General features: G+C 38.2%; 1 protein-coding gene across 1 annotated transcript in view; it reads right to left on the reverse strand.

Annotated features, from left to right (window-relative positions):
• Positions 1–26,995, reverse strand: part of PDE11A (phosphodiesterase 11A) — a 406,648-nt gene that overhangs the window by 351,813 nt on the left and 27,840 nt on the right. The window contains exon 2 of the mRNA XM_024732913.1: positions 7,440–7,598. Within this exon, the coding sequence (XP_024588681.1) occupies positions 7,440–7,598 (159 nt within the window). The remainder of the gene's footprint in view (positions 1–7,439; positions 7,599–26,995) is intronic.

Here is a 26,995-nt window from a genome sequence, read left to right on the forward strand (position 1 = left end):
TAGACACCACTGTTCCACCAGGGAAGCCCGGTCTGGTGGGTTTTTACCTTTCTCCTTCAACCGCTGTGTATTTCTCTGTCTTCTCATTTTGCTTAACTTGCTGTCTTTGGGGTCTCCTTTTCTCAAGCTGCAGGTTCGTAGTTCTTTTTGGTTTTGGTGTCTGCCCCCAGTGGGTAAGGTTATTTCAGTGGGTTGTGTAGGCTTCCTGGTGCAGGGGACTGGTGCCTGTGTTCTGGTGGATGAGGCTGGATCTTGTCTTTTTGGTGGGCAGGACCATGTTCGATGGTGTGTTCTGGGGTGTCTGTGAACTTATTATGGTTTTAGGCAGCCTCTCTGCTAATGGGTGGGGTTGTGTTCCTGTCTTGCTAGTTGTTTGGCATAGAGTGTCCAGCACTGTAGCTTGCTGGTCTTTTAGTGGAGCTGGGTCTTAGTGTTAGGATGGAGATCTCTGGGCAAAGTTTGGCCCTTTGATATTACACGGGGCAGGAGGCCTCTGGTGGACAAATGTCCTGAACTCAGCTCTCCCACCTCAGAGGCTCAGGCCTGACACCTGGCCAGAGCACCAAGACCTTGTCAGCCACACAGCTTAGAATAAAAGGGAGAAAAAGAAAGAAAGTTAAAAATAAAGAAAAATAAAATAAAGTTATTAAAATAAAAAAATATATATTTATAAAAAAAAAAAGGAGGAGAGCAACCAAATCAATAAACAAATCTACCAATGATAATAAGCTCTAAATCCTAAGTTAAGATAAACATAAAACTAGAAACAAATTAGATGCAGAAAACAAACCCCAAGTCTATAGCTGCTCCCAAAGTCCACCACCTCAGTTTTGGGATGATTCGTTGTCTATTCAGGTATTCCACAGATGCAGGGTACATCAAGTTGATTGTGGAGATTTAATCCGCTGCTCCTGAGGCTGCTGGGAGAAATTTCCCTTTGTCTTCTTTGTTCACAGAGCTCCTGGGGTTCAGCTTTGGATTTGGACCCATCTCTTTGTGTAGGTCGCCCTCTGGCGTCTATTCTTCACCCAGACAGGGCAGGTTTAAAGGAGTGGCTGATTAGGGGGCTGTGGCTCACTCAGGCCTGGCAGGGGAGGGGTATGGAATGCAGGGACAGCCTGTGGCGGCAGAGGCTGGCATGACGTTGCAACAGCCTGAGTTGCACCGTGTGTTCTCCCGGGGATGCTGTCCCGGGATCGTGGGACCCTGGCAGTGGCGGGCTGCACAGGCTCCTGGGAGGGGAAGTGTGGACAGTGACCTGTGCTTGCACAGAGGCTTCTTGGTGCCTGCAGCAGCAGCCTTAGCATTTCACGCCCGTCTCTGGTGTCGATGCTGGTAGCTGCGGCTTGCGCCCATCTCTGGAGCTTGCTTAGGAGGTGCTCTGTACCCCCTCTCCTCACACACCCTGAAACAATGGTCTCTTGCCCCTTAGGCAGGTCCAGACTTTTTCCCGGACTCCCTCCTGGCTAGCTGTGGAGCACTAGCCCCCTTCAGGCTGTGTTCACGCAGCCAACCCCAGTCCTCTCCCTGGGATCCGACCTCCGAAGCCCGAGCCTCAGCTCCCAGACCCCACCCACCACAGCGCGTGAGCAGACAAGCCTCTCAGGCTGGTGAGTGCTGGTCAGCACCAATCCTCTGTGTGGGAATCTCTCCCCTTTGCCCTCTGCACCCATTGCTGTGCTCTCCTCCGTGGCTCCGAAGCTTCCCCCATGGCCACCCCTCATCTCCACCAGTAAAGGGACTTCCTAGTGTGTGGAAATTTTCCTCCTTCACAGCTCCCTCCCAGAGGTGCAGGTCCCGTCCCTCTTCTTTTGTCCTTGTTTTTTCTTTTTTCTTTTGCCCTACCCAGGTATGTGGGGAGTTTCTTGCCTTTTGGGAAGTCTGAGGTCTTCTGCCAGCATTCAGTAGGTGTTCTGTAGGAGCTGTTCCACATGTAGATGTATTTCTGATGTATTTGTGGGAAGGAAGGTGATTTCCATGTCTTACTCCTCCACCATCTTGAAGCCCAGCCCCGAGCATGATGATTTTAAAGTCACTGAAAGGGAAGTTTCTAGGCAGAGCCTGGATGACCATCTGTCAGGTGGATTCCTGCATTGGATGAGGGCAGGGTTGGTGGGAAATGGACCTGATGACCTTTCTAGGTGCTGCCATCAACTATTACACGATACAGCACAGTCACTGAAACTTAGGTATGTATCAAATTTTCAAGAAACACAATATGATCCTATGGACAATTATGTCAGGGATGTAAATAGACTAGAAATGAATGTACCGCATTTAATTTTTAATTTATCTCAGGCAAATAATTTACTGATCCTAATATTGCAAAATGTTTTGGAATTACACCAAACATAACACAGCTGATAGTCTCCAGAAGTTGACATTTTAAGATATCAGGACATACAAATCACATTAGGCTAAATGTGCAATAAATTTACCGCACCCATATGGAGGATGACATAGGAGTTTTATGTATAAAGTAAAATAACAAATATAGTTCAAATTATTTTCTTTTGGGTTTGAAGTAGATGGTGAGATTTCATGAAGCTCATTTATTGATAATTAAGTGCTACCCTAAGCACTTTATATCTGTACTCTAGTTTACTCCTCACAACGCTAGGAGGTCCTGAGGCTAACAGGGATGGGGCAACTTGCTCAAGGTCACTGAGCTAACATGTAGCAGGCAAAGACTTGAACCTGCCCCAAAGGCTCTCTGATCTGGTGCTCCTCACCTAACACTAAACACTGTGCTTCCATTTCCCTCCCGTGTTTCCTTATTTGCAGGCAACACTGAAACTTCTGTTGCTGGAGTTTATACTGGTAAATGCGGGAGGAGGTTCTCTGAAGACTGCCTAGAAGACTAAGGCAAAGTAATTTGAGTTTTTAAATGTGAATTGAACAAACCTGGCAGGGCTCTGTGAAGAGAGGTATATGTATGTTGCTACCGTTGTAAATGGGTTCAGTATTTCTGAAAGCTATCTGATAACTTGGAATGAGAGCTATAAAACTTTTCTTGCCCTTTGACTCAGTAATTTCCTTCTCTAGAATATACCCCAAGGAAATAACACAAAAGAAAAAGGTGACTTGTTCAAGATGTTCATTCAGGGGCTATTCGTGTTAGTGAAAACCTGGAAACAACCCGAATTTCCAGTAATAGGACAATGACTGTGCAAGCTCAACTACATAGAAAAAGAAGAAAACTTTATAATCTCTAAAAATGGCAAATGTAGACTACATTCATATGTGGACACATATGTAAGAAATTACTTTGAAAAGTAGAATACAAATTGGTATAAGCATAATCTTGTACAATCAAGTAAAACAGTATGTGCATAAACAATCACACAAGAGAATTGTGAATTTATAAAGAAGTATATCCCTCACTTCATTTTTAGAACTCCAACAGTGAAATTGGCATATAGATTGTATTTAATAAAGACTTAGAGGGGCTTCCCTGGTGGCACAGTGGTTGAGAGTCCGCCTGCCGATGCAGGGGACACGGGTTCGTGCCCCGGTCCAGGAAGATCCCATATGCCATGGAGCGGCTAGGCCCGTGAGCCATGGACGCTGAGCCTGCATGTCCGGAGCCTGTGCTCCACAGTGGGAGAGGCCACAGCAGTGAGAGGCCCACGTACCGCAATAAAAAATAAAAAATAATAATTAAAAAAAAAACCAAACCAAACAAAAAAAACTTAAAGACTTAAATTATACAAAGGTAATTTCTTAACTGAGACCTGACTGTATCTTACATGTATTAATGTTGTATCAGTAAAAGCTAATCTTTTATGAGGACTTACTAAGTGCTAGGTGCTTTTCCAAGTTCTTTCCTTGTATTTTCTCATTTAACCCCCTATAGCCTTAGGAGATACGTATTATTATTATAATCTCTCTCCTAAAAGGAGGAAATGGGAGCATAGAGAAGCTAAGTAACTTGCCCAAGGTTACACAGGCTATGGCCGAGATGGAACTTCAACCCAGGTAGACTCACTATCTGGACTGTATGTACTCATTATGCCACAATGTTTTCTCTTATTTGAAGAAAAGTTTCGAGATCTTGTTGTTTCCCATTAATCATTTCTAGATTTTGTTTTCTGCTTTTCTTCTTCATCACTCCTGTTTGGTTTACAATATACAGAATTCTTGCAGGAAAGGGTCAGATACAAAATTTGAGATAAAAATATTCTCCATCCAGTGTCACCTGCAAGAACACAACCTACCTGCCCTAAGTGGTAAGGGTTTTTTTTCCAAGAAGTGAGACTAAAGTAGGGTTTTTTAATCAGGTGAGGAAATCGTAGAGCTTGGAAAATAAAATGTTACTGTGGGCACATGGGATAATTACAGAGGAGAAAAAATATAACATTTGAGCAAGGAAATACTCAAATGAAGTTAAACCTAAGAAATAAATTGGCTTGGGATAACTGACAAATATAGAATAACATTTTGAAACTCTTTGGGAAAACGATAGTTTAAAAAAAAATTTTATGTTTACAGTTGCCTAGTTTCTTATACTTTGCAAAGTATTTGTTAATGATTACTGAATTCCCATACTGTAGAATGGTAGACAGTCTAGTCGACAGAAGAGGAAACAAAGTCAGAGGTTAAGTGGCTCACCCAGAGCAGGCTGCTTGTCTCTAGCCAAGCTGGAGCTCAGTCCCAGCTCTCGTACTCAGTAGAGCTAAGCATTGATGCTGTTCAAGACAGGGACAAAGCTCTGTGCATACCTTCCCTTTAAACCGTCCAGAGCTCATGAAGCCCTACATCATAAGTATAAATCCAATGAGAAAAGTCCAGAAAACAAATATAACATAAATGGAATCATAGATGAAAATTAAATATACAATGGGATCCTCTTAAATGAAGGAGACAGAGTGAAAGCAGGACTAATATCTGTATAAACTCAACGGTTTGGGAGATGTTGTGGGCATGTGGCTGTTATGTTTGGAAAGACAAAGCTCAAATCCTTCTATCTAAGTCCTTATAAGAGGCACATAATTATAGGACTCTGTCATCTTCGGTACAAAATGCACAAAATAAAATTTTTGTTCTATCTGTACATCCCATGGAAACATTTGCATAGTGAATGAGGTAGACTACATTTTATACGTTCCTAAACAGCCTCACCTTCTCACCTGGCTCTGTCTTAGGGAAGCCTACACTTTCTTCAGAGGTCAGATCAAAGCCTCTTCAGATTCTTCAAGTAAGACTCATCCTCTCTTTCCTAGGCCCTCACAACATGTCCTAGAACATCTTACTGCTGACCTTGCCTTCTTCCTTGTGCAGTTCCCTCATGGCATAGCACATCTGGGATTTATCTTTGTCTCTTACGGCCCCAACACAAGTGCCTTGAACACTGTAGTTGATTACTGAATTGGTAAGACCTTGCCTGAGGTCCTATCACGCTCTAAGAGTTTATAAACATTTTCTTGGATCTGGGTTGTTCAAATTTGACCACAGAAATGACCTCAATAAAGGATTCTCTTCACACTTAAAAAATCTTGTCTCCTTATAATCATATTTTATGTTGACCTTTTATACCAGAACATTTGCATTAATTTAATGCATTAGTAATCAGCACTGGCAAATAGCAACCTCATAGCCAGAAGGTTAAATTATAAAGTGTCTTTTATAATCAAGTAAGAATATGGCAGTCATCAAACTTAAACAAACTAACTTGAGATTTGCTTTTACCATAAATCTTATAAATAGTCCACCAGATTCTATTCAATATGAAGGTAAGAGATTCAAAGCCAGAACTTCAGCTCTTTGAAGGTCTCTCTTTAAAATGAGCTGGTGAATAAAATGCTGGTGAAAGAACTCAACATTTCAGAGCAAAAAGTACATCACTCTACCAAGGCCAACTGCTCTTCATGGACACAAATAATGTTCTTTTTATTAGCAATTTGGAATAACAATTAAAAACATTCATTTTATTGAGATTTTTATATAAAAACTAAGAAAACAATTCTTCACAGTAATTATGAAAATATGAGAAAGTGCTGAGCTTCTGAAACACAGTAATCTTCCTAACTCCCCTATCTTTCCCTGGGCCATGTGTGGTAGTGCTGTGATACTCAATTAAAAAGCTTATTTAGCCTGGAAGGATGGGATAGGGAAGGTGGGAGGGAGGGAGACGCAAGAGGGAAGAGATATGGGAACATATGTATATGTATAACTGATTCACTTTGCTATAAAGCAGAAACGAACACACCATTGTAAAGCAATTATACTCCAATAAAGATGTAAAAAAAAATACAAGCCACAAACTAAGAAAAAAATTGGTATTCAGAATATATAAGGAACGCCTACAAATCTATTAGAAAAAGATTTTTTTTAAACCAAAAGCAAGTAGGTAAAAGACACAAGTAGATATTTCACAAAGGAGAAAAAACACACGGCCAATAAACATATGGAAAAAACAAAAAAAAGAACCACCTCATTAGTAATCAGGAAAACAAATTAAGATTCCAATGATATATCCTTTTACATCCACCTAATTCCCCCCCCCACCCCCCAAAATAGTTGATAATACCAAGTGTTAGTAAGCTAGAACTCTTTAAGCCCTACTGGAGGGAGCATACATTGATTTAACCACTTTGGAATACTAGCACTATTTGTAAAGTTGAATATTCACATAGCCTATGACCCAGCTGTTCCACTTGTAGGTATGCCAAGATATACAAAAGAATATTTATAGTTTATATTCTCTCACCCCCAAAAAAGATTGGAAACAACCCAAATATCTGTTGAAGGAAAATGAAATGAATTTTCATTTTGAATACATAAATAGTCACATGATGGAACATTACACAGCAATGCAAACAAGAGAACTACAGATACATATAACAACATGGATGAATTTTAGCAACGTCATACTAAGTAAAAAAAGCAACTTGTAGAAGATTACATTATAATACCATTTGTAAAAAAACTCCAAAACAAGCAAGATTAATCACTATGTTGTTTAGGGATTGTAAATATAAATTATTTTTTCATAAAGCAAAGGAATATCAATGAAAATTTAGTTTAGTGGTTATCCTTGGATGTGGTAGAAGGCAGGGAAATGGGTTAGAAAAAGAGCACACACATTGATGTGATGGTACTGGCAGTATTCTTGGTGTTTTTTTAAAATATCGCAAATTATGTTTTTAAAAAAAGGCTTATTTATAGGGAAGATAAAGACTAGGGAATAACAAGAATACTACTAGGGCTTGCAATGAAAAGTAAGCTAGGAAGAAGATGAAGTAATTATTTTCAATTATACCACATTCTACAAAATAGCAAAAAACTCCCATTACATTTTATGTAATATGAGAAAAAGCTCTTTGATCCATGAATGGGCTAATCCAACAGCTATTCACATAATTCCTGTCCTTTTCAGGGAGAATAGCAATCAATGATCAAGAAGGAAAGTACAAGTCACAAAAAGCATGAAATCTTACTTTTTCATCATCTTCAGTAAATGGAGCACCTTCAGGAATCTTATTTATTGCTTGGGCCACACCGATAATCTCACCATCACTGCTTCGGATAGGCATGCACAGTAATGATTTTGTCTTGTATCCAGTTAGCTTGTCAATTTCATCATTGAATCTGCGATCCTAAAAATAAGACAGAGAGGGCATCATTAACTGCATTTGCATTGTTGTCAGGGAGAAGGAGAGAGAATGTTTCTGTGTGTGATACCTTATCACTGGGAACTTCACCCCGTGGATTTTTAATAACAAGAACAGATCTGATTTCATGTTGAATTCACCAAAGGAACATAAATGAAAATAAATCACCACCATAGTTTTTAACCATGGTAAACGAAGAGAGAAACTTTAAACCCCACTACAACAATATATCAAAGTTGGGGAAGGGGCAAGTGTTTTTAATAGAACTTTACACTGTGCTATTTATTAAAATATGTTATTTCGCATAGACAACTGGCTATGAAGTATCATATAAGAAATATATATTAAGCATTATGAAAAAATATGCAGAAAAAGCAATTATGTTTCCTCAGTCAAAATGATCCTGTGAAAAAAACAGAACTTATGGGCCCATACTGATACTTTTTAAACATTCTAAAAAATGTTTTTAATGTGGTGGGTAGGGAGGAGGTAAAAGGCTTCTTTACACAATGTCAGCTAAAAAATGTAGAAGGATTGATAAAATTATATAATATCTATTTTGCAACTACAGATACAATAATGGATACAAGCAAGGATCATCAATAGATGCCAATACCATTGGATGAAAAATTGTTAGTAAACAGGGTATTCACTTAGTCTCAAAGTGCCTCATTAAATTCAAAGAGAAAAAGATGTCTTTATCATTATCTACTGGACATAATATTAAACAAGTAATCAAACTTAGCATCACCATTAATGAGACAAAACAGCACCATGTGCGCCTCCTGATGTGATGCAATAAGAAGGACACAGCGTCATCAAGAATGTGGAATGGGGCTTCCCTGGTGGCGCAGTGGTTGAGAGTCCACCTGCCAATGCAGGGGACACGGGTTCGTGCCGCAGAGCGGCTGGGCCTGTGAGCCATGGCTGCTGAGCCTGCGCGTCCGGAGCCTGTGATCCGCAACGGGAGAAGCCACAACATGAGAGGCCCACATACCGCAAAAAAAAAAAAGAATGTGGAATGTTCTTGTCAAAGAGCTGAATCTGATCATTCAGGAAAAGAAAATTAAGAAAAATGCAGATTATTGCTCATTCCTTCAGAAGCCTGACCTGCACTTTTCAAAAATGTCAATACCATGAGAGGAAATAAATTAAAAATAAAAATAAAGCCATGGGAGCTGTGTTGGTTTAAAGAAGACTGAAGAGACCTGAAACTTAAATGAAATGTGAGATCCTTCATTGAAAATTGTTATGCAATTTGGGAGGGAGACAATTAGAGAAAGTTGAACAAGGACTTTACATTAGATAATATCATTGTATCAATATAAATTTTCTTGGGTGTGATAGTGGTATTGTAATTATATAGGAGAATGTTATTTTTAGGATATACATGCTAGAGTATGTTAAGGTGAAATGTCATACTACCTTCAACTTACTTTCAAATGGAAAGAAAGAGAAAGAAAGAAAAGGAAGGAAGGAAGGAGGGAAGGGAGGCAGAAAGAAAGGAAGAAAGAGAGGGACTTCTCTGGTGGTCCAGTAGTTAAGGCTCCGTGCTTCCATTGAAGGGGGCACGGTTTTGATCCCTGGTTGGGGAACTAAGATCCCACATGCTGAGTGGGCCAAAAAAAAAAAAAAGAAAGAAGAAAGGAAAGGAAAGGAAAGGAAGGGAAGGGAACAGAAGGGAGAAAAAAGAAGGAAGAATGGAGAGTGAGAGAGAGAGAAAAGACTGGCTCCTAAAAGGGTAATAGGGACTAAAAACATTCCAAGGAAGAAGATAAACTGGATCCAGGCTCACTGCTTCAAGCCAGGGACTGAAGTGAGGCTTCTCCCAATGCTCTTGATATTTCCTTGTTAAAAGAGGTTTAAAAATCAAAAACAGGGCTTCCTTGGTGGCGCAGTGGTTGAGAGTCTGCCTGCCGACTCAGGGGACACGGGTTCGTGCCCCGGTCCGGGAAGATCCCACATGCCGCGGAGCGGCTGGGCCCGTGAGCCATGGCCGCTGAGCCTGCGCGTCTGGAGCCTGTGCTCCGCAACGGGAGAGGCCACAACAGTGAGAGGCCCGCGTACCAAGAAAAAAAAAAAAAAATCAAAAACAAAGCACTGCTGTTGACCACCATAGAGAGCTATGAATTTTATCTGACTGAGGGCCTAGAAAGGCTGGCTGCGGACAAGGTGATAACTTCAAGACCAAACAGTGCTGGGCTTCTATGACCTCTGTGATATCCCCAATATCAAAAGACCTCTGTGATATCCCCAATATCAAAAGAACAGGAACCTTCTTTGTAATAAGGCCTGATTCTGGTCTGGGGCCTATGGAGGCCATTCTAAACCCTTAGTTAGGGAGAGGGGAGCCCTCAAGAGAGAAGGGAATCAAAACCCAGACAAAACCAAATCTCCTGCTCAAAATGAGCCTGCAACTAAACTTTCAGAAAAACACTAATTTGTATTACTTTTTTTTTCATTCACTGAGGAAACATTATGTGTCAGGCTGTGAGCTAGGAGATACAGCAGGAAACAGAAGCATCATCCCTGCCTTCAATGAACCTGAAATTTAGTAGATGAGGCAGATGACATATAAATGTATAATCATATATTGTGCTAAGTGATACTGAGGAAAAGACAAGGTACCACGAGAGAGGCTCAAAAGAAGGAACCTATTTTTATGGGGATCAAGGAAGTTCTCTCTGAAGACAGGACAAGTAAGCTGTGACTTGAGTCACAAGTAATAATTTGCCAGTCAAATAATGGTGGGATAAACTTTCCAGGAACCTGGAACAATGCACACGTGAAGGTCCTGAAGCAAGAAAAAGCTTAGTAATTTCCAAAAACTCAAAGGTCAAAGGCAAGAGCACAGGAAGCCACAGGGAAAATGGAAGAGGAAGGCAGGGGCCAGATGGTACCAAGTCTTACAGGACCAGACAGGAGTTATATTATTCCTAAATGCAATGGAAAATCACTGAAGATCTTGAAGCAGAAGGATGGTATGATTCATTATGCAGCACTTGGCATTCTCTGAAATCATCATCTTAGTTTATTTGTTCTCCCACCACTGGTATATAAGATCTGAGAGAGCAAAGCTTTTATTTCTCATTTACTACTTCATACTGGCTTACTAGAGGTGTTCCACAACACTTTCCCTGAGTAATAGGTGTTTTTTTTTTAAAGACTGTGTTGTAATTATGCAAAATATTAGAAAGTTGAAAAAGCCCTAAGGCCCCACATTTCACTGTGATATTATTGTACATGTACAGAAGAGAGATGCACAAATGTTTACTGCAACATCAACTATGAAAAGAAAAAAACTGGAAATTATTTGAATATTGGTCAATAGAAAGATAAACAAATTATGATGTCGTTTTGATATACTATACAACAATTTAAAGGAATCAGCTAAAGCTACTTGTATTAACATGAACAAACATCAAAAACATGTTAAGTGAAACAAGCTGCAAACTGATACCATCTATATAATACCACCAAAATTTAAAAACAATACTAAATATTATGTATGGATTCATACATGTAGCAACAGTATAATGCATGCATGGGAATAATAAAGTCTGAATTGATATAAGTGGTTACCGCCAGGGAGGAAGGGAGGAAATAGCATGAGGGAGAGGTTAGAGGGAGGCTTCAATTCTAACAACACAATTTTCCTTCTTTAAAAAAAAACTGTGAAGCAAATGTAGTACAGTGCTAAAATTCTATAAACTTTGATGGTCTTATCTAAGGGTTTGAAATATTTTATAACAAAAAGTTTAAGACCAACTTTTAAAAGTTAAGAACTTTGTGGAAGATGATATAGGGCTGGAATAGGAGAAACCAGTAAGGAAATTTCAGTGGTCCAGGTTAGGCAAGAAGATGGTCTGGATTAAAAGAAAAGCAATGGAGCTAAGGAAAAATAGATGGATATGTTGAGTCTACAGTACTTCCTAATGAATTGGTTGGTGATGGGGGTCTAGAGAAAGAAGAATGAATCTCAGGTTTTAATTTGAGAAACTATATAGATGGAAGTGCCATCTACTTGGAAGTTTGAGATGAAGGTGAAAGTCTACATATAAAGAAAGTCAGGAAGGTTGATAAATCAGTGAGGTATATCCTGCAACCTAAAATCAGTGGTTCTCCACCCTGGCTGCATGTGAGAATTACCTGAGAAGGTTTTCAAAATACCGGTGCTTGGGCTTCACCCCATCCCAAATTGAACCAATCAATACAAAGCATTTGTTTTTAATTGGTTTTAAATGCTCATAGCTGATTCTCACATGAGAACAATTGTCCAAAATGATAAAGGGCTTAGTCACTAGTAAGATCAATAAAGTTCATTGATAAGAAAAGCCTTAAAATGGGGAGGAACAAAGAGAGTGGCATGTATTCTGGTGGTTACATATCATTGGTGTGGACCATGTGAGACGACTTGAAAATCCACTCTGGAATAGGCAGGCCTTTCTACTCTTACCTTTGTGATAGTCTGTATCTCTGGAGAAGGGCGTCATCCACCAAAGGCCAACTCTGAGTAAATCAACCACCAAGACTGTGGGGTATTCATTGCCAAAATATCCAAAGCCACATGACAACAATAGATACAGGGGTGCTTCATCATGACCAGGGGGAACAAAAATAGAGTAAACCCTCCTCACCATCTCTCCAACTCTCTACACTCACCTGATAAACTTGTGACTTGAGGAGAAAAAGATAATTATGTTGATATATGTGGTAAGTGTTAATCTTCTAATTTAAAAGCTGGGAAGATAAATTTATTTCATTAAGTCATAATGGTTTTTTAAAAATAATGCATCATAAAACATACTTTGTCCATGTCTTCATTACACTATTTATGGGATTATTCTCACAAATTAACTCAAAACTTGATATAATCCATCTAATGAGAGGTCAGAAGAGCTGATAAAATTGCATACTTTACAATTATATTAATCTCTAGATTAATTTTCCAATTTAAGAAAATGAAGAAAGCTGAGCCCAAAATCGAGGTATAAATTAATCATAGGAGATGAAGAAAACTAAGGAAATAATTAGATAAAGGAACATATTACTCTGATGTTACAGAGAGAGGGAAAGTTTAAAAATGGAAGATAGCAAAAAATAGATTTTGCTAGCCAAGCAATGACCACAAATGAGTATAGTAGTAAAGGAAACATAGGGCATTGTGGAACACACAGTCTGAGGGAGGGGGGGCGGCGTGGGGGAATCTCCCAAGGAAAGTGAAATTTTTAAGCTGACAGCCAAAGGATTGGTTTCCCAGGAAGAGGGAATAGTATTCAAAATTCAGAGGCAATAGGAAGCTGGTGAATTTGAGGAACTGAAAAAAGTTGAAGATGTTTCTCAAGGGAAGAGTCAGAGATGGAACAAAAAAGACCAGCTGGAAGCTGAAGAAGGGGTGCTTAGCGACCAGGTTTTGAACTGTAAATTTACCATAGAGGAAGAGGGAGTCACTAGAGGGTTTTAAGAAGGTAGGTGGGAGTAATATGGATGATTCTTCATTTACGTAAGAGTTATTATGGCTTACAGGTAAAGAATGAATGGGAGGCAAGAAGTCTAGGTGAGAGATAAACCACCTCTGGACTGGGATGGTGGCTATTGGTGGTAGGGGTGATGGGAAAGGACTGAGTTGAAAGATACTTAGGAGGTAGAAACACTAGGACTTGCTGATTAATTTGATGTAAGGTTGCTAATGCTAGAGAAGTAAAAAATAGCTGCATATAGCCAGTGCAGGTACCTGGGTGAGTGGTAGATTCCCTGAGTGAGGAACATAGGGAGGGGACAGCTTCTGAGGGGGTAATAGGAGTTCCCTTGTGGATGTTTTGAGGTTTAGTTAACTACGGGCCATCCACATGGTGGTACTGCCCCCAAAGTAGTTTGAGATATAGGTAGGTAGGTAGATAGATAGATATATAGATAGGTGTTTTAATTTCAGGAAAAGGAAGGCAAGGAAGAGACTAATTAGATAAGAATGAGAGATTCTGCTCAATAACTTCACTTGAGGTCTTCACCACACTCACCAGCAAAGCTTCACAGAAGGCCAGGCACAGAGGTGACAGGAGCAATGAGAAGGTAGAAACATTGGGCCTACTTACTGCTGGAGATGGAAACTTGAGTAGGAAACTAACAAACGCCTCTAGGTCTATAATGAAATATCACATTGAGAATGGTGTCCAATTTTTATTCATCTCCCTTAGGACAAAAAAATAAGAAATGATCTACAACAGGAGAGATTTCTAATAAATTAAAGGGCTTCTTTAATAAGGTTGTTAAAATCTGGAATGAGTTTCTTATGAATGTGGCAGACTCTTTTGTCCTTCGAGTATTTTTATGTCATAATATTTTTCGTATCACAGATACTTTAAGTATAACTGTTCTTGAGAAGTGCAGGGATCTTCTCAGTGCTTTTGTGTAGACCTACTTTTTGCATGTGACACTCAGCTATGATTTTTAATATTTAAAAAGATAAAGTCATAAGGCCAAAAGCAATTTTGAATTTTTAGCAATGGAACTGACCTGTGCCCGCTACAGAGAGAACAGTAAGTGCATGTACTTCTGACCCAGGACCTTGCAATTGCAGCCTCCTCTGCACATTCCTGAGTTGAATATGATGCCACAGAACACACCCAGAAAGCAGATCCCACCTGCAAAGTCCACTAAGGCTGTAGAAAGAACCAACTTCTGAAGTCTGAGCTTGCAGGTCCTTGAAAAAAGAGCTATGTTCACTGCACTCAAGAATCCCAGCCAGCCCCAGGGAGACATATTTTTGAGGCACATAAGAAGCCTCAAAGCAAAAGGGAAACTATCCACTCTTCTTTTCACTTTCTCAGAGAAGTCACTCAAGGCTCCCTAAGGCAGGAGCCAGAGCTAAGAATCTTATTCAGACTCATAGCAAGGATGGGTCACATAAGATCTCTTTTACCCTCTCTGTGTTTAAGGTTTCTCTCCCCAACACTTTATAGTAAAATTATCCAGTGCTCATGATTAAGCCAAGAACTAGTCTTGACCACCATTTAACCTATAAGGGTGATTGTTTTAACCACAATTTCAACTTTACCTTGGGTCCTTCAGAGCCAAGATGATCAAACTCTTCAAGTCTGAGAACATCCACATGATGAGAACTATGTTTTTAGAACATATGGATGAGAAAACATGTAAATGCAAAAAGCTCCTCTTAACTCCATGAAATGTTTAATGAATTTGTATCTGAGTTACTGTGTCCATAAATTATAGAGGAAAAGTAATAGAAGATGTGTATATATATGGTAATTCTTCAGTCTACAAACACTGTTAGGTATTCATAAGAATAGAGCAGTGGTTGGCAACTGTTCCTAACATTGGAATCACTTGAGGAGCTTTAGGTAACTACTGATGCCCTAGCCCCATTCTGACCGATTAAATCATAATCGGTGGGAGGAGGGGTTGTGCAGGTGATCTGACTTCTAACTGTTGGTCCGAGTTAAGAACCACTGAATCAAAGGTCCCTTAATAAATCCAAGGCCTCCAGAGGTCTGAGGGGTCTTGTAAACCACTGCTTTAGAGCTTTCAGAATAAGATTGTTCGTTAGCTTTTGTTTTGTTTCAGTTTGTTATGTTTTCCATCCACTCTCCTCATAGGCTTAATACACTGGGCCTGCATACCTTACGCAGAAATACGCAGAACCCTCCTATCCTCCCCACAACAAAGAAAGGTTAGGAGACCAAGTTCAGTCCCGCATTTCATCTACATCTTCCTTCAAATGCCTTATGGAGCTGCAATGTAGAGAAGCTAATGGAAATATAAAATATAAAATGAATATGCCATTGAAACTCAAACCAAAGGATTGCCCACTATCTGAAGCTTAAAAGAAAATTGCTTTTATTGGTACATCAATTAGTAACACTCATTTAATTCCAATTCATAAAAGCATCTCCTTACATTTATGACTGATCATAAACATCACTTATTTTCCAAAAACTGCTTGGAAAGCTAAGCTCTCAAAAATTTTGATTAGTCTTTAATCATTTGAAATGTACTATTCTGCTTTTCTCCATACAAGGAAGCATAACTAATTGTTCTGAACTGATGGAAGGCTTGAGAATATACTGCACAAAAACAAAGACACAGCATATGGTAAGTAGATAGCTAACGCTTTGGGCATCCTAATTTGATACTTGCTGAGAAAAAGTGCAAAGTTATCATGGTTGTTCCTAATATGTATTCATAGAATGTCACTGCTCAACAGCAAACAAAAATCTTGTCTCTGAATTCTTTCAAAAAGAAACGTGTATAGCTTTAAATAGTATAAAATATTACCAAAAAGTATGTATGATTTTGAAACGTCACTCTTTTATGGACCTGAAGTGGTGTGGTAGGTGGTGGAGCAGTTTATAAATATGTACAGGTCACCTCTATTTGGTTAATGCTTAATGGGCACACTTTCAATTAAGTCTTCCAAGCTGAATTAGTGGTTAACAGACACCATAAAAGAATTTAATATGAGGTTTAGAAAGAGCCATTGTTATTACCAAGTCACTGTACTTTAGGTGCGTTTCTAAAGTAAACTTGGCTTGCTGATCTTATTTCTTTGTTCTGCCCTTCTTAGTTGGCACTTTTCTTTGGTCCTGTCTTATTGTTGTCATCGTGACTATTATTATTTATCTTTCTTATGAGAAATACAAATATATCTCAAGGCATATAAGACACAGGAAAATGGAAGAACCACAGCACAGGTGAAACCAAAGTTGGTGAGGTGGTATGAAAGAAAATGGTGAAATCTTAAACTTCTTTAATACATAGCACAGATATCTACTAAGGATATACTGTAAGTGTGCAGATAAATTGTATGTAGAGTTAAAATTCAACTCCATTTCTACAAGATTTATTGTGTATAATTAAAATGTCTGAGCCAAAGACCTGTACCTGAAGAGATAGACATAGGAAGAGTCAGCTGGCCAGAAGCACCTTTCTTCCTGTCACAGTGGAGCCATGTAAGAACTTTGGTGAATCAGGGAGGTAAGGCTACAGGTGGAACCAAGAAGGCCATGAAGTCTATAAATATGGACAAGGGATTGTCAACATGGAGTTGTGATTCAAAGCCAAACAGTCAGGAACCAGGAAATATAGGGAAAGCCAAGGTCAAAAGAGTGATGCATGAAAAGCCAGATCTGAATCAGGGGTACAGATTAACAGAGACACACCAGAAATTTGGTCTCATTTATTTGTTAAAACCTAACAAGGATCATAGAAAAAGAGATCAGATTTGTGGTTACCAGAGGCAGGGCATGGGGGCAGGGGGAACTGGATGAAGGTAGTCAAAAGGCACAAACTTCCAGTTATCAGACAAATAAGCACTAGGGATACCATGTACAACATCATATAATGAAAACTGTGTGTGTCATATTTCAAAGTTAAGAGAGGAAATCTTAAGACTTCTCATCACAAGGGAAAATTTATTTTCTACTTCTTTAGTTTTGTATCTATACAAGATGATGGATATTCACTAAACTTACTGTGGTAATCATTTTATGATGTATTTCAGTCAAATCATTATGCTGTACACCTTAAACTTATACAGTGCTGTATGTCAATTAAATCTGGATAAAACTGAAAGGAAAATTAAATAAAAGCTCTGGATTTAAAAAAAAAAACCAACAAGGACCACCTCCAACAGAAAGCCTATTTTACTCTTCCCAATGTGACCAATTGAGACAACCAGAAAAGTTGGCCCCCAAATGTAACTAATTGGTAAACAGCTGTATCAATAAGATTGTGAGTTTCCCACATTTATGGCAAATACACTAATTTCTAGTATCAAAGTGTGTAAGTTATATTTTAATACATATTTTATTAAGGTTTTACTATTAATATGTGGAAGTTACTGTTTTTGTTTGACAGAAGTTTAATGTTAAAAAGTAATCTTAGACTTCTCCTCGGACAATTGGTGAAAAAAGTGGCCTACACCATTCAGAGTCACATTGTTGTTGCTGAAATAGAAGCCCAGAGAGAGCCGTGTGGCTGAGAGGGTCTTGGTGCTCTGGCAGGGTGTCAGGTCTGTGCCTCTGAGGTAAGAGAGCCAAGTTGAGGACATTGGTCCACCAAAGATCTCCGGCTCCATGTAATGTCAAATGGCGAAAGCTCTCCCATCTCAATGCTAAGACCCAGCTCCACTCAATGACCAGCAAAATACAATGCTGGACACCCTATGCCAAACAATTAGCAAGACAGGAACACATCCCCACCCATTCGCAGAGAGGCTGCCTAAAATCATAATAAGGTAACAGACGCCCCAAAACACACTACCAGAAACAATCCTGCCCACCAGAAACACAAGATCAAGCCTCATCCACCAGAACACAGGCACCAGTCCCCTCCACCAGGAAGCCTACACAACCCACTGAAAAAACCATAGCCACTGCAGGCAGACACCAAAAACGACAGGAACTATGAACCTGCAGTCTGTGAAAAGGAGACTCCAAACACAGTAAGTTAAGCAAAATGAGAAGACAGAGAAATACACAGCAGATGAAGGAGCAAGGTAAAAACCCACCAGACCAAACAAATGAGGAGGAAATGGGAAGTCTACCTGAAAAAGAATTCAGAGTAATGACAGTATCCAAAACCTTGGAACTAGAATGGAGAAAATACAAGGAACGTTTAACACAGACCTAGAAGAACTAAAGAGCAAACAGTGATGAACAACACAATAAATGAAATTAAAAATTCTCTAGAAGGAATCAAGAGCAGAAAAACTGAGGGAGAAGAACAGATAAGTGACCTGGAAGATGAAAGAGTGGAAATAACTACCACAGAGCAGAATAAAGAAAAAAGAATGAAAAGAACTGAGGACAGTCTCAGAGACCTCTGGGACAACATTAAATGCACCAACATTCGAATTATAGGGATCCCAGAAACGAAGAGAAAATGAAAAGGACTGAAAAAACATCTGAAGAGATTATAGTTGAAAACTTCCCTAATATGCGAAAGGAAACAGTCAACCAAGTCTTGGAAGCACAAAGAGCCCCATACAGGATAAATCCAAGGAGAAACATGCCAAGACACATATTAATCAAACTATCAAAAGTTAAATACAAAGACAAAATATTAAAAGCAACAAGGGAGGGCTTCCCTGGTGGCGCAGTGGTTGAGAGTCCGCCTGCCACTGCAGGGGACATGGGTTCGTGCCCTGGTCCAGGAAGATCCCACATGCCTTGGAGCGGCTAGGCCCGTGAGCCATGGCTGCTGAGCCTGCGCATCCAGAGCCTGTGCTCCGCAATGGGAGAGACCACAACAGTGTGAGGCCCGCATACAGGGAAAAAAAAAAAAGCAACAAGGGAAATCCAACAAATAACATACAAGGGAATCCCCATACGGTTAACAGCTGATTTTTCAGCAGAAACTCTGCAAGCCAGAAGGGAGTGGCAGAACATATTGAAAGTGATAAAAGGGAAAAACCTACTACCAAGATTACTCTACCAAGCAAGAATCTCATTCAGATTTGACAGAGAAATTAAAACCTTTGCAGACAAGCAAAAGCTAAGAGAATTCAGGAGCACCAAACGAGCATTACAACAAATGCTAAAGGAACTTCTCTAGGCAGGAAACTCAAGAGAAGGAACAGACCTACAATAACAAACCCAAAACAATTAAGAAAATGGTAATAGGGACATACATATTGATAATTACCTTAAATGTAAATGGATTAAATGCTCCAACCAAAAGACATAGACTGGCTGAATGGATACAAAAACAAGACCCGTATATATGCTGTCTACAAGAGACCCACTTCAGACCTAGGGACACATACAGACTGAAAGTGAGGGGATGGAAAAAGATATTCCATGCAAATGGAAATCAAAAGAAAGCTGGAGTAGCAATTCTCATATCAGACAATAGAGACTTTAAAATAAAGACTATTAAAAGAGACAAGGACACTACATAATGATAAACGGATCAATCCAAAAAGAGGGTATAACAATTATAAATATTCATGCACCCAACATAGGAGTACCTCAATACATAAGGCAAATGCTAACAGCTATAAAAGGGGAAATTGACAGTAACACAATCAGAGTAGGGGATTTTAGCAGCCCACTTTCACAAATGGACAGTCATGCAAAATGAAAATAAATAAGGAAACACAAGCTTTAAATGACACACTAAACAAGATGGCCTTAATTGATATGTATAGGACATTCCATCCAAAAACAACAGAATACACTTTCTTCTCAGGTGCTCATTGAACATTCTCCAGGATAGATCATATCTTGGGTCACAAATCAAGCCTTGGTAAATTTAAGAAAATTGAAATTGTATCAAGTACTTTCTCTGGCCACAACGCTATGAGACTAGATATCAATTACAGGAAAAACACTAAAAAATACAAACACATGGAGCCTAAACAATATGTTGCTAAATAACCAAGAGAGCACTGAAGAAATCTAAGAGTAAATTTAAAAATACCTAGAAACAAATGACAATGAAAACAAGATGACCCAAAACTTATGGGATGCTGCAAAAGCAGTTCTAAGAGGGAAGTTTATAGCAATATAATCCTACCTTAAGAAACAAGAAAAATCTCAAACAAACAAACCTTACACCTAAAGCAATTAGAGAAAGGAGAACAAACATACCAGAAGTTAGCAGAAGGAAAAATATCATAAACACCAGATCAGAGATAAATGAAAAAGAAATGAAGGAAACAATAGCAAAGATCAATAAAAGTAAAAGCTGGTTCTTTGCAAAGAGAAACAAAATTGAAAACCATTAACCAGACTCATCAAGGAAAAAAAGGAGAAGACTCAAAAAAATAGAATTAGAAATGAAAAAGGAGAAGTAACAACTGACACTGCAGAAACACAAAAGATCATGAGAGATTACTACAAGCAACTATATGCCAATAAAACAGACAACCTGGAAGAAATGGACAAATTCTTGGAAAAGCACAACCTTCTGAGACTGAACCAGGAAGAAACAGAAAATATAAACAGACCAATCAGAAAATACAAACAGACCAAACAAGACCAGATGGCTTCACAGGCGAATTCTATCAAACATTTAGAGAAGAGCTAGCACCTATCCTGCTCAAGCTCTTCCAAAATATAGCAGAGGGAGTAACACCCCAAACTCATTCTACGAGGCGACCATCACCCTGATACCAAAACCAAACAAAGATGTCACAAAGAAAGAAAACTACAAGCCAATATCACTGATGAACATAGATGCAAAAATCCTCAACAAAATACTAGCAAACAGAATCCAACAGCACATTAAAAGGATCATACACCATGATCAAGTGGGGTTTATTCCAGGAATGCAAGGATTCTTCAATATACGCAAATCTATCAATGTGATAAACCATATTAACAAATTGAAGGAGAAAAACCATATGATCATCTCAATAGATGCAGAGAAAGCTTTTGACAAAATTCAACACCCATTTATGATAAAAACCCTCCAGAAAGTAGGCATAGAGGGAACTTACCCCAACATAATAAAGGCCATATATCACAAACCCACAGCCAACATCGTTCTCAATGGTGAAAAACTGAAACCAATTCCTCTAAGATAAGGAACAAGACAAGGTTGTCCACTCTCACCACTATTATGCAACATAGTTTTGGAAGTTTTAGCTACAGCAATCAAAGAAGAAAAAGAAATAAAAGGAATCCAAATTGGAAAAGAAGTAATAAAACATTCATTGTTTACAGATGACATGATACTATACATAGAGAATCCTAAAGATGCTACCAGAAAACTACTAGAGCTAATCAATGAATTTGGTAAAGTAGCAGGATACAAAGTTAATGCACGAAAGTCTCTTGCATTCCTATACACTAATGATGAAAAATCTGAAAGAGAAATTAAGGAAACACTCCCATTTACTACTGCAACAAAAAGAATAAAATACCTAGGAATAAACCTACTTAGGGAGACAAAAGACCTGCATGCAGAAAACTATAAGACACCGATGAAAGAAGTTAAAGATGATCAAAACAGATGGAGAGATATACTATGTTCTTGGATTGGAAGACTCAACATTGTGAAAATGACTCTACTACCCAAAGCAATCTACAGATTCAATTCAATACCTATCAAACTACCAATGGCATTTTTCACAGAAGTAGAACAAAAAATTTCACAGTTTGTATGGAAACCCAAAAGACCCCTAAGAGCCAAAGCAATCTTGAGAAGAAGTAACAGAGGTGGAGAAACCAGGCTCCCTGACTTCAAACTATACTACAAAGCTACAGTAACCAAGACAGTATGGTACTGGCACAAAAACAGAAATATAGATCAATGGAACCGGAGAGAAAGCCCAGAGTTAAACCCACGCACATATGGTCACCTTATATTTGATAAAGGAGGCAAGAGTATACATTGGAGAAAAGGCAGCCTCTTCAATAAGTGGTGCTGGCAAAACTGGACAGCTCCATGTAAAAGAATGATCCATAACTCCATACACAAAAATAAACTCAAAATGGATTAAAGACCTAAATGTAAGGCCAGACACTGTAAAATTCTTAGAGGAAAAAATAGGCAGAACACTCGATGAGTAAAATCACAGCAAGATCCTTTTTGACCCACCTCCTAGAGAAATAAATTTTTTTAAAAAGTAGGGCTTCCCTGGTGGCGCAGTGGTTGAGAGTCTGCCTGCCGATGCAGGGGACACGGGTTTGTGCCCCGGTCAGGGAAGATCCCACATGCCGCGGAGCAGCTAGGCCCATGAGCCATGGCCACTGAGCCTGCGCGTCCGGAGCCTGTGCTCCGCAACGGGAAAGGCCACAACAGTGAGAGGCCCACATACCGCAAAAAAAAAAAAAAAATTAATTTTAAAGTTTGCTTTAAAAGTTCTAAAAATTCTAAAACCTTTTAAAACATATTTTCAAAGGTTTTTTAAAACATTTTGAATCATTCTTTCTTGCGAGAATATGAAGATAAAAGTACACGATTACCTAATATTAAAATATATCTTAGGGGCTTCCGTGGTGGCGCAGTGGTTAGGAGTCCACCTGCCAATGCAGGGGACACGGGTTCGAGACCTGGTCTGGGAGGATCCCACATGCCGCAGGGCAACTGGGCCCATTCACCACAACTACTAAGCCTGCACTCTGTTGCCCGTGGGCCACAACTACTGAGCCCACATGCCACAACTACTGAAGCCCACGCACCTAGAGCCCATGCTTCAGAACAAGAGAAGCCACCGCAATGAGAAGCCTGTGCAATGCAACGAAGAGTAGCCCCCGCTTGCTACAACTAGAGAAATCTCGTGTGCAGCAATGGAGACCCGGCACAGCCAAAAACAAACAAATTTATTTTTTAAAAATACATATATATATATATATATATATATATATATATATATCTTAAAGCTACAATAACTAAAACAATGTGATACTTGTTCAAAAAATAGAAAAATTGATGAGAGTATAATGCCAAATATATACGTGTATATATACATATGTATATATGTGTGTGAATAAATGTATTTAATCATAAGAGTATCATTTCAAATCAGTCAGAAAATAATAAATTATTCAATTAGTTACATATTTGGGAAAAGTAAGATTCTTCCTCACATTATACATCAAAATTAATTTCAAGCAGAATTTGAAGATAAATATACTCATCTCTTGATGAATTACAAAAGTGGAACAGATCACTCAAACCCTGCCAAGACACATTTCTTATTTTAACATGAAATACTAGGAGAAAAATGTCTGAATATTAATTATAATAGTCAATAATATGAGAATGCATATATTCCAGATATTATCAAGTAAATCCTAAATTTGCACTCAGAAAAGTCAATGGCCTTATGTTCAAATGTTGGCCTTCTTTTCCACCAAATCTTTAACCAAAGCAGCCAATAAAAGTAAGATTAATTCCATTTCTTTCATTTGTTCATTTCAGCTAAGAGTCTTATCAGAAGTACAAATGGTCAAAAGTTTTCAGTAGAAGAATGAATAATGACATGATAAACTATAAGCTAAATCATCATTTACTTTACTTGGAAATTATATTAAAACATTTTTATAATTTAAAAAGTTAAATGTCAAAAATAAAATAATAAAAGAATGGAAGGAATATAACTGGAAATTTGTCTGATCTCACTAGAGGGAAGTCTTTCAACCCATAATACCAAAAGGAGGAAACATAAACACTAATAGATTTGACTAATAAAAATTTTTAATTTCAGTATCTAAAAAATAATACAAAGAATTAAAAGTAAAATAAAATTGGAAAAATATTTTTAAACACATCTGGCTGACAAAGTGTTAAATCCTAAACATACAGAATTCTTACTAATTAATGAGGGAAAATGAGCAATGGGTAAGAATCAGAAATTAACAAAATAAAAAATTGATGGGAAAGAATTGTCTCATATTTCACATAAATATTTGAAAGCTGTCAAATTACCACAACAGTTATAGTTTTTCTATAAAATTGGCAAAGATTTAAAATTTGAGGTGTCAAGATATCTAGATTTATTGAAAGTTTTTGTGAACAGTTTTTGTATAAAAGTCTACTTTTATACATTGCTGGAGAGAATACAAGTTAGTGCAATATATATATGGAAGACAATGTGGCAGTAAATAACAAAAACCTTTAAAATATTCATACTTTTCAATACAATAATTTTATTTCTAGGAATTCATAAGAAAAAATTGAAAAATACCTAAATATTCAACAGGAAATTGATTATGTTACGGTATATTCACAGTATCACTAATAAAGTTTATAGGTTATTATTATACATGTTATAAATAATTTTATTCTGACATGAGAAAGTGACACAAGGAAAATAAATTTAAAAAACAGTATTAATTAGCATAGTTACATCAAAGTGATGGGATTACCATTCAGGACAGCACTACAGCTTCAGAAGTGCCCTCCAAAAAGACAGAAGTCTTTATACTATTGAACTGCCAGTAAAATAGATAGGCAAGATATACCAAATGACAACTGTCAAGATGGCGGTGAGTCAATCTTCATAAGTAATATAAATATGTGAAAAACAGACAGCATAGCACTCTATACTTTTAGCAGGATATAGCAGCCATCTAAATGTCCCTAGTTTTTAAAGCCATTATCATCCTGACTACAAAACTCTTTATCATAAAAATTAAGTCCAACTGAATTGCTACATGGAATGCTAAAGGAATTTGATATTTTCTGAAAATCACAGAGAGCTAAGAACAAAAAGACTGTCAAGATGCTATAGTTGGGCAATGTTCTGATATGTGAAATGGATGGATCTTTCAACTCTCTCAGCCTCTGACCCTTTCCACATTTAACTGGTAAATATCACAGCAACTGAATTTGGCATAGCGTATACAGTATCATGGTGGAAAACATATGATTTTCCAAAAGGATGAATACTGGAAACCAAAAACTAGTAGCCTCATATTGGTTTATAAAACAAAATTCTCAACAAACTATTAAACCAATAGATGTAAGTTTGGAAGAAAATGATAAAAACAAATCTTCCAACCACAAGATTGCATTCAGCCACTGAAAACCCAGGTTAGAAAAAGTCACATCATCCACTGCAAAGACGACTTGGAAGCAGCATGTCACTACTTCCCACTGATCTTCCAGGTGGATCCCTGGGGCTAGCTGGTTCCAAGCACATTCCGTTCCCCACTGACAGCCACTGTGTCCCTGAAGCCTTTCTTTCCTATTCCTAGGCCAGGCTCTATTCCCCTGGTGCTCACCCTAGCTTGGCTGCAAATAAGCAGCTGTGCTGAGAGTACTCAGACTCCCTCCAGAAGGTATACGGCCATGTGCTCCACAAAATAATGGGGGCATGTATCTCCAGCCCTCAGATTTGAGAGTAAGAGTGATGAATCAAACTGAAGGTGTCAACACATGGTTTGTTTCCACCAGAGGATTGTTTTCATCAACAGGGATTATTCATAAATAGTCCAGAAAGACACAGGAGTGGACTCAGCACCCAGGGTGCCTTTTCCTGGATGAAGCACCAAGATACTTTCTAAGAAATGCTTGTAAGTAGGAGCCTTCTAGACATACACACTGGAGAACTGAGTCAGCCTGATTTTTGGCAGCTTTGTCTAAGTTATTCCATCTTGGATAGAGTTGGTTAGTGCCTCCTAGAACTGGTCTCCTGCCTGCTGCCTTGTTCCAGGTATTTCCTAGGCCAGCTGGCAGAACTCTGCACTGGCTGTTTTATGAACTAGATCAAGCCCTTAGCAGAGCCAGTCAATTATACCATTCATCATATTTTGCAGGTCTGGGTTCTGCTGGGTTAGAAAGATTGGACATATCAGCTAGCATTTACTCTCATAGAAACAACAGGGTCAGGAACCATTTTATAAATCTTAATTTACTTCTGAGATGCTTCAATTGAATGAGCAATCAATTTAACCAACTACAATTCTTCCCTGGTTTAGGATCTGCATAGGATGGAACAACAAAAGCAGAAACCACAGCAAATCCTGGGCTGCTCAAATCTAAAAGCCCTCCACATGCTCTCTTAGACAGAGTAATAATACACTTTCAATATCTATGGAAACTCCAACTTTAAAACTTACTAGTGAGTCTCTCTGTCTTTTAAGTAAGTCCCTCTGCCTTACATAAAAAGAAAGATTATCAATGGACATCATTGCGTATTATCTCCCCCACAATAACCCACCCACCAACATGCTCATATACAAGTACATCTGATACATCTGGCTACACACTACACCCAACAAGAAGACACTTCATACGACTGGTCAAGTTGACATTGAATATTTATGAAAATTGACTAAAAGCTAGGTCATAAAGCTAGCCAATTTGAAATCATTATATGAAATAACTGGTATCACACAGAACATATCATTTCACCCTAATGTACTTTAGTTATTAAAAAATATGTAACTAAAGGAAAAAATACTTGAAAATTTAAAATACATTTCTAAACAATCAACCAAAAAAATGGAAATTATAAACTATTTAGAAAAATACCAAGATTATATAAATATTATGTACCAAAATGGTAGGACACGGTTAAAGAGGTTCTTAAAGTTTAGTCTTAAATGCTTACATTAAAAAGAAAAGCTCAACTTAATGAAGTGATCATACAACCATAAGGAATTAGAAAAAAGAACAGCAAAATAAACTCAAGATGAGAGAAAATAATAAAAATAATAGCAGAAGTTAATGAAAAAGAAAATAATCATATAATGAAGAGGATCAACAGAGGTCAGAAAAATAATAAAATATACAAGTCTCTGGAGAAAATAATCAAGGGGAAAAAAGAGGCATTTTAAAAAATTTTAATCAGGAGTGAAAAGGGGCAAAGCTATAATTGCTACAGAGATTAAACAGATAAGATGTTATGAATGAGTTTGTGTCTATAAACATGAAAACTTAGGTGAAATAAACAGATATATACAGCTTAA

The sequence above is a fragment of the Neophocaena asiaeorientalis genome, unplaced genomic scaffold (assembly GCF_003031525.2).
Source record: "Neophocaena asiaeorientalis asiaeorientalis breed wild unplaced genomic scaffold, Neophocaena_asiaeorientalis_V1.1 scaffold96, whole genome shotgun sequence".
NCBI classification, from domain to species: Eukaryota; Metazoa; Chordata; class Mammalia; order Artiodactyla; family Phocoenidae; genus Neophocaena; species Neophocaena asiaeorientalis.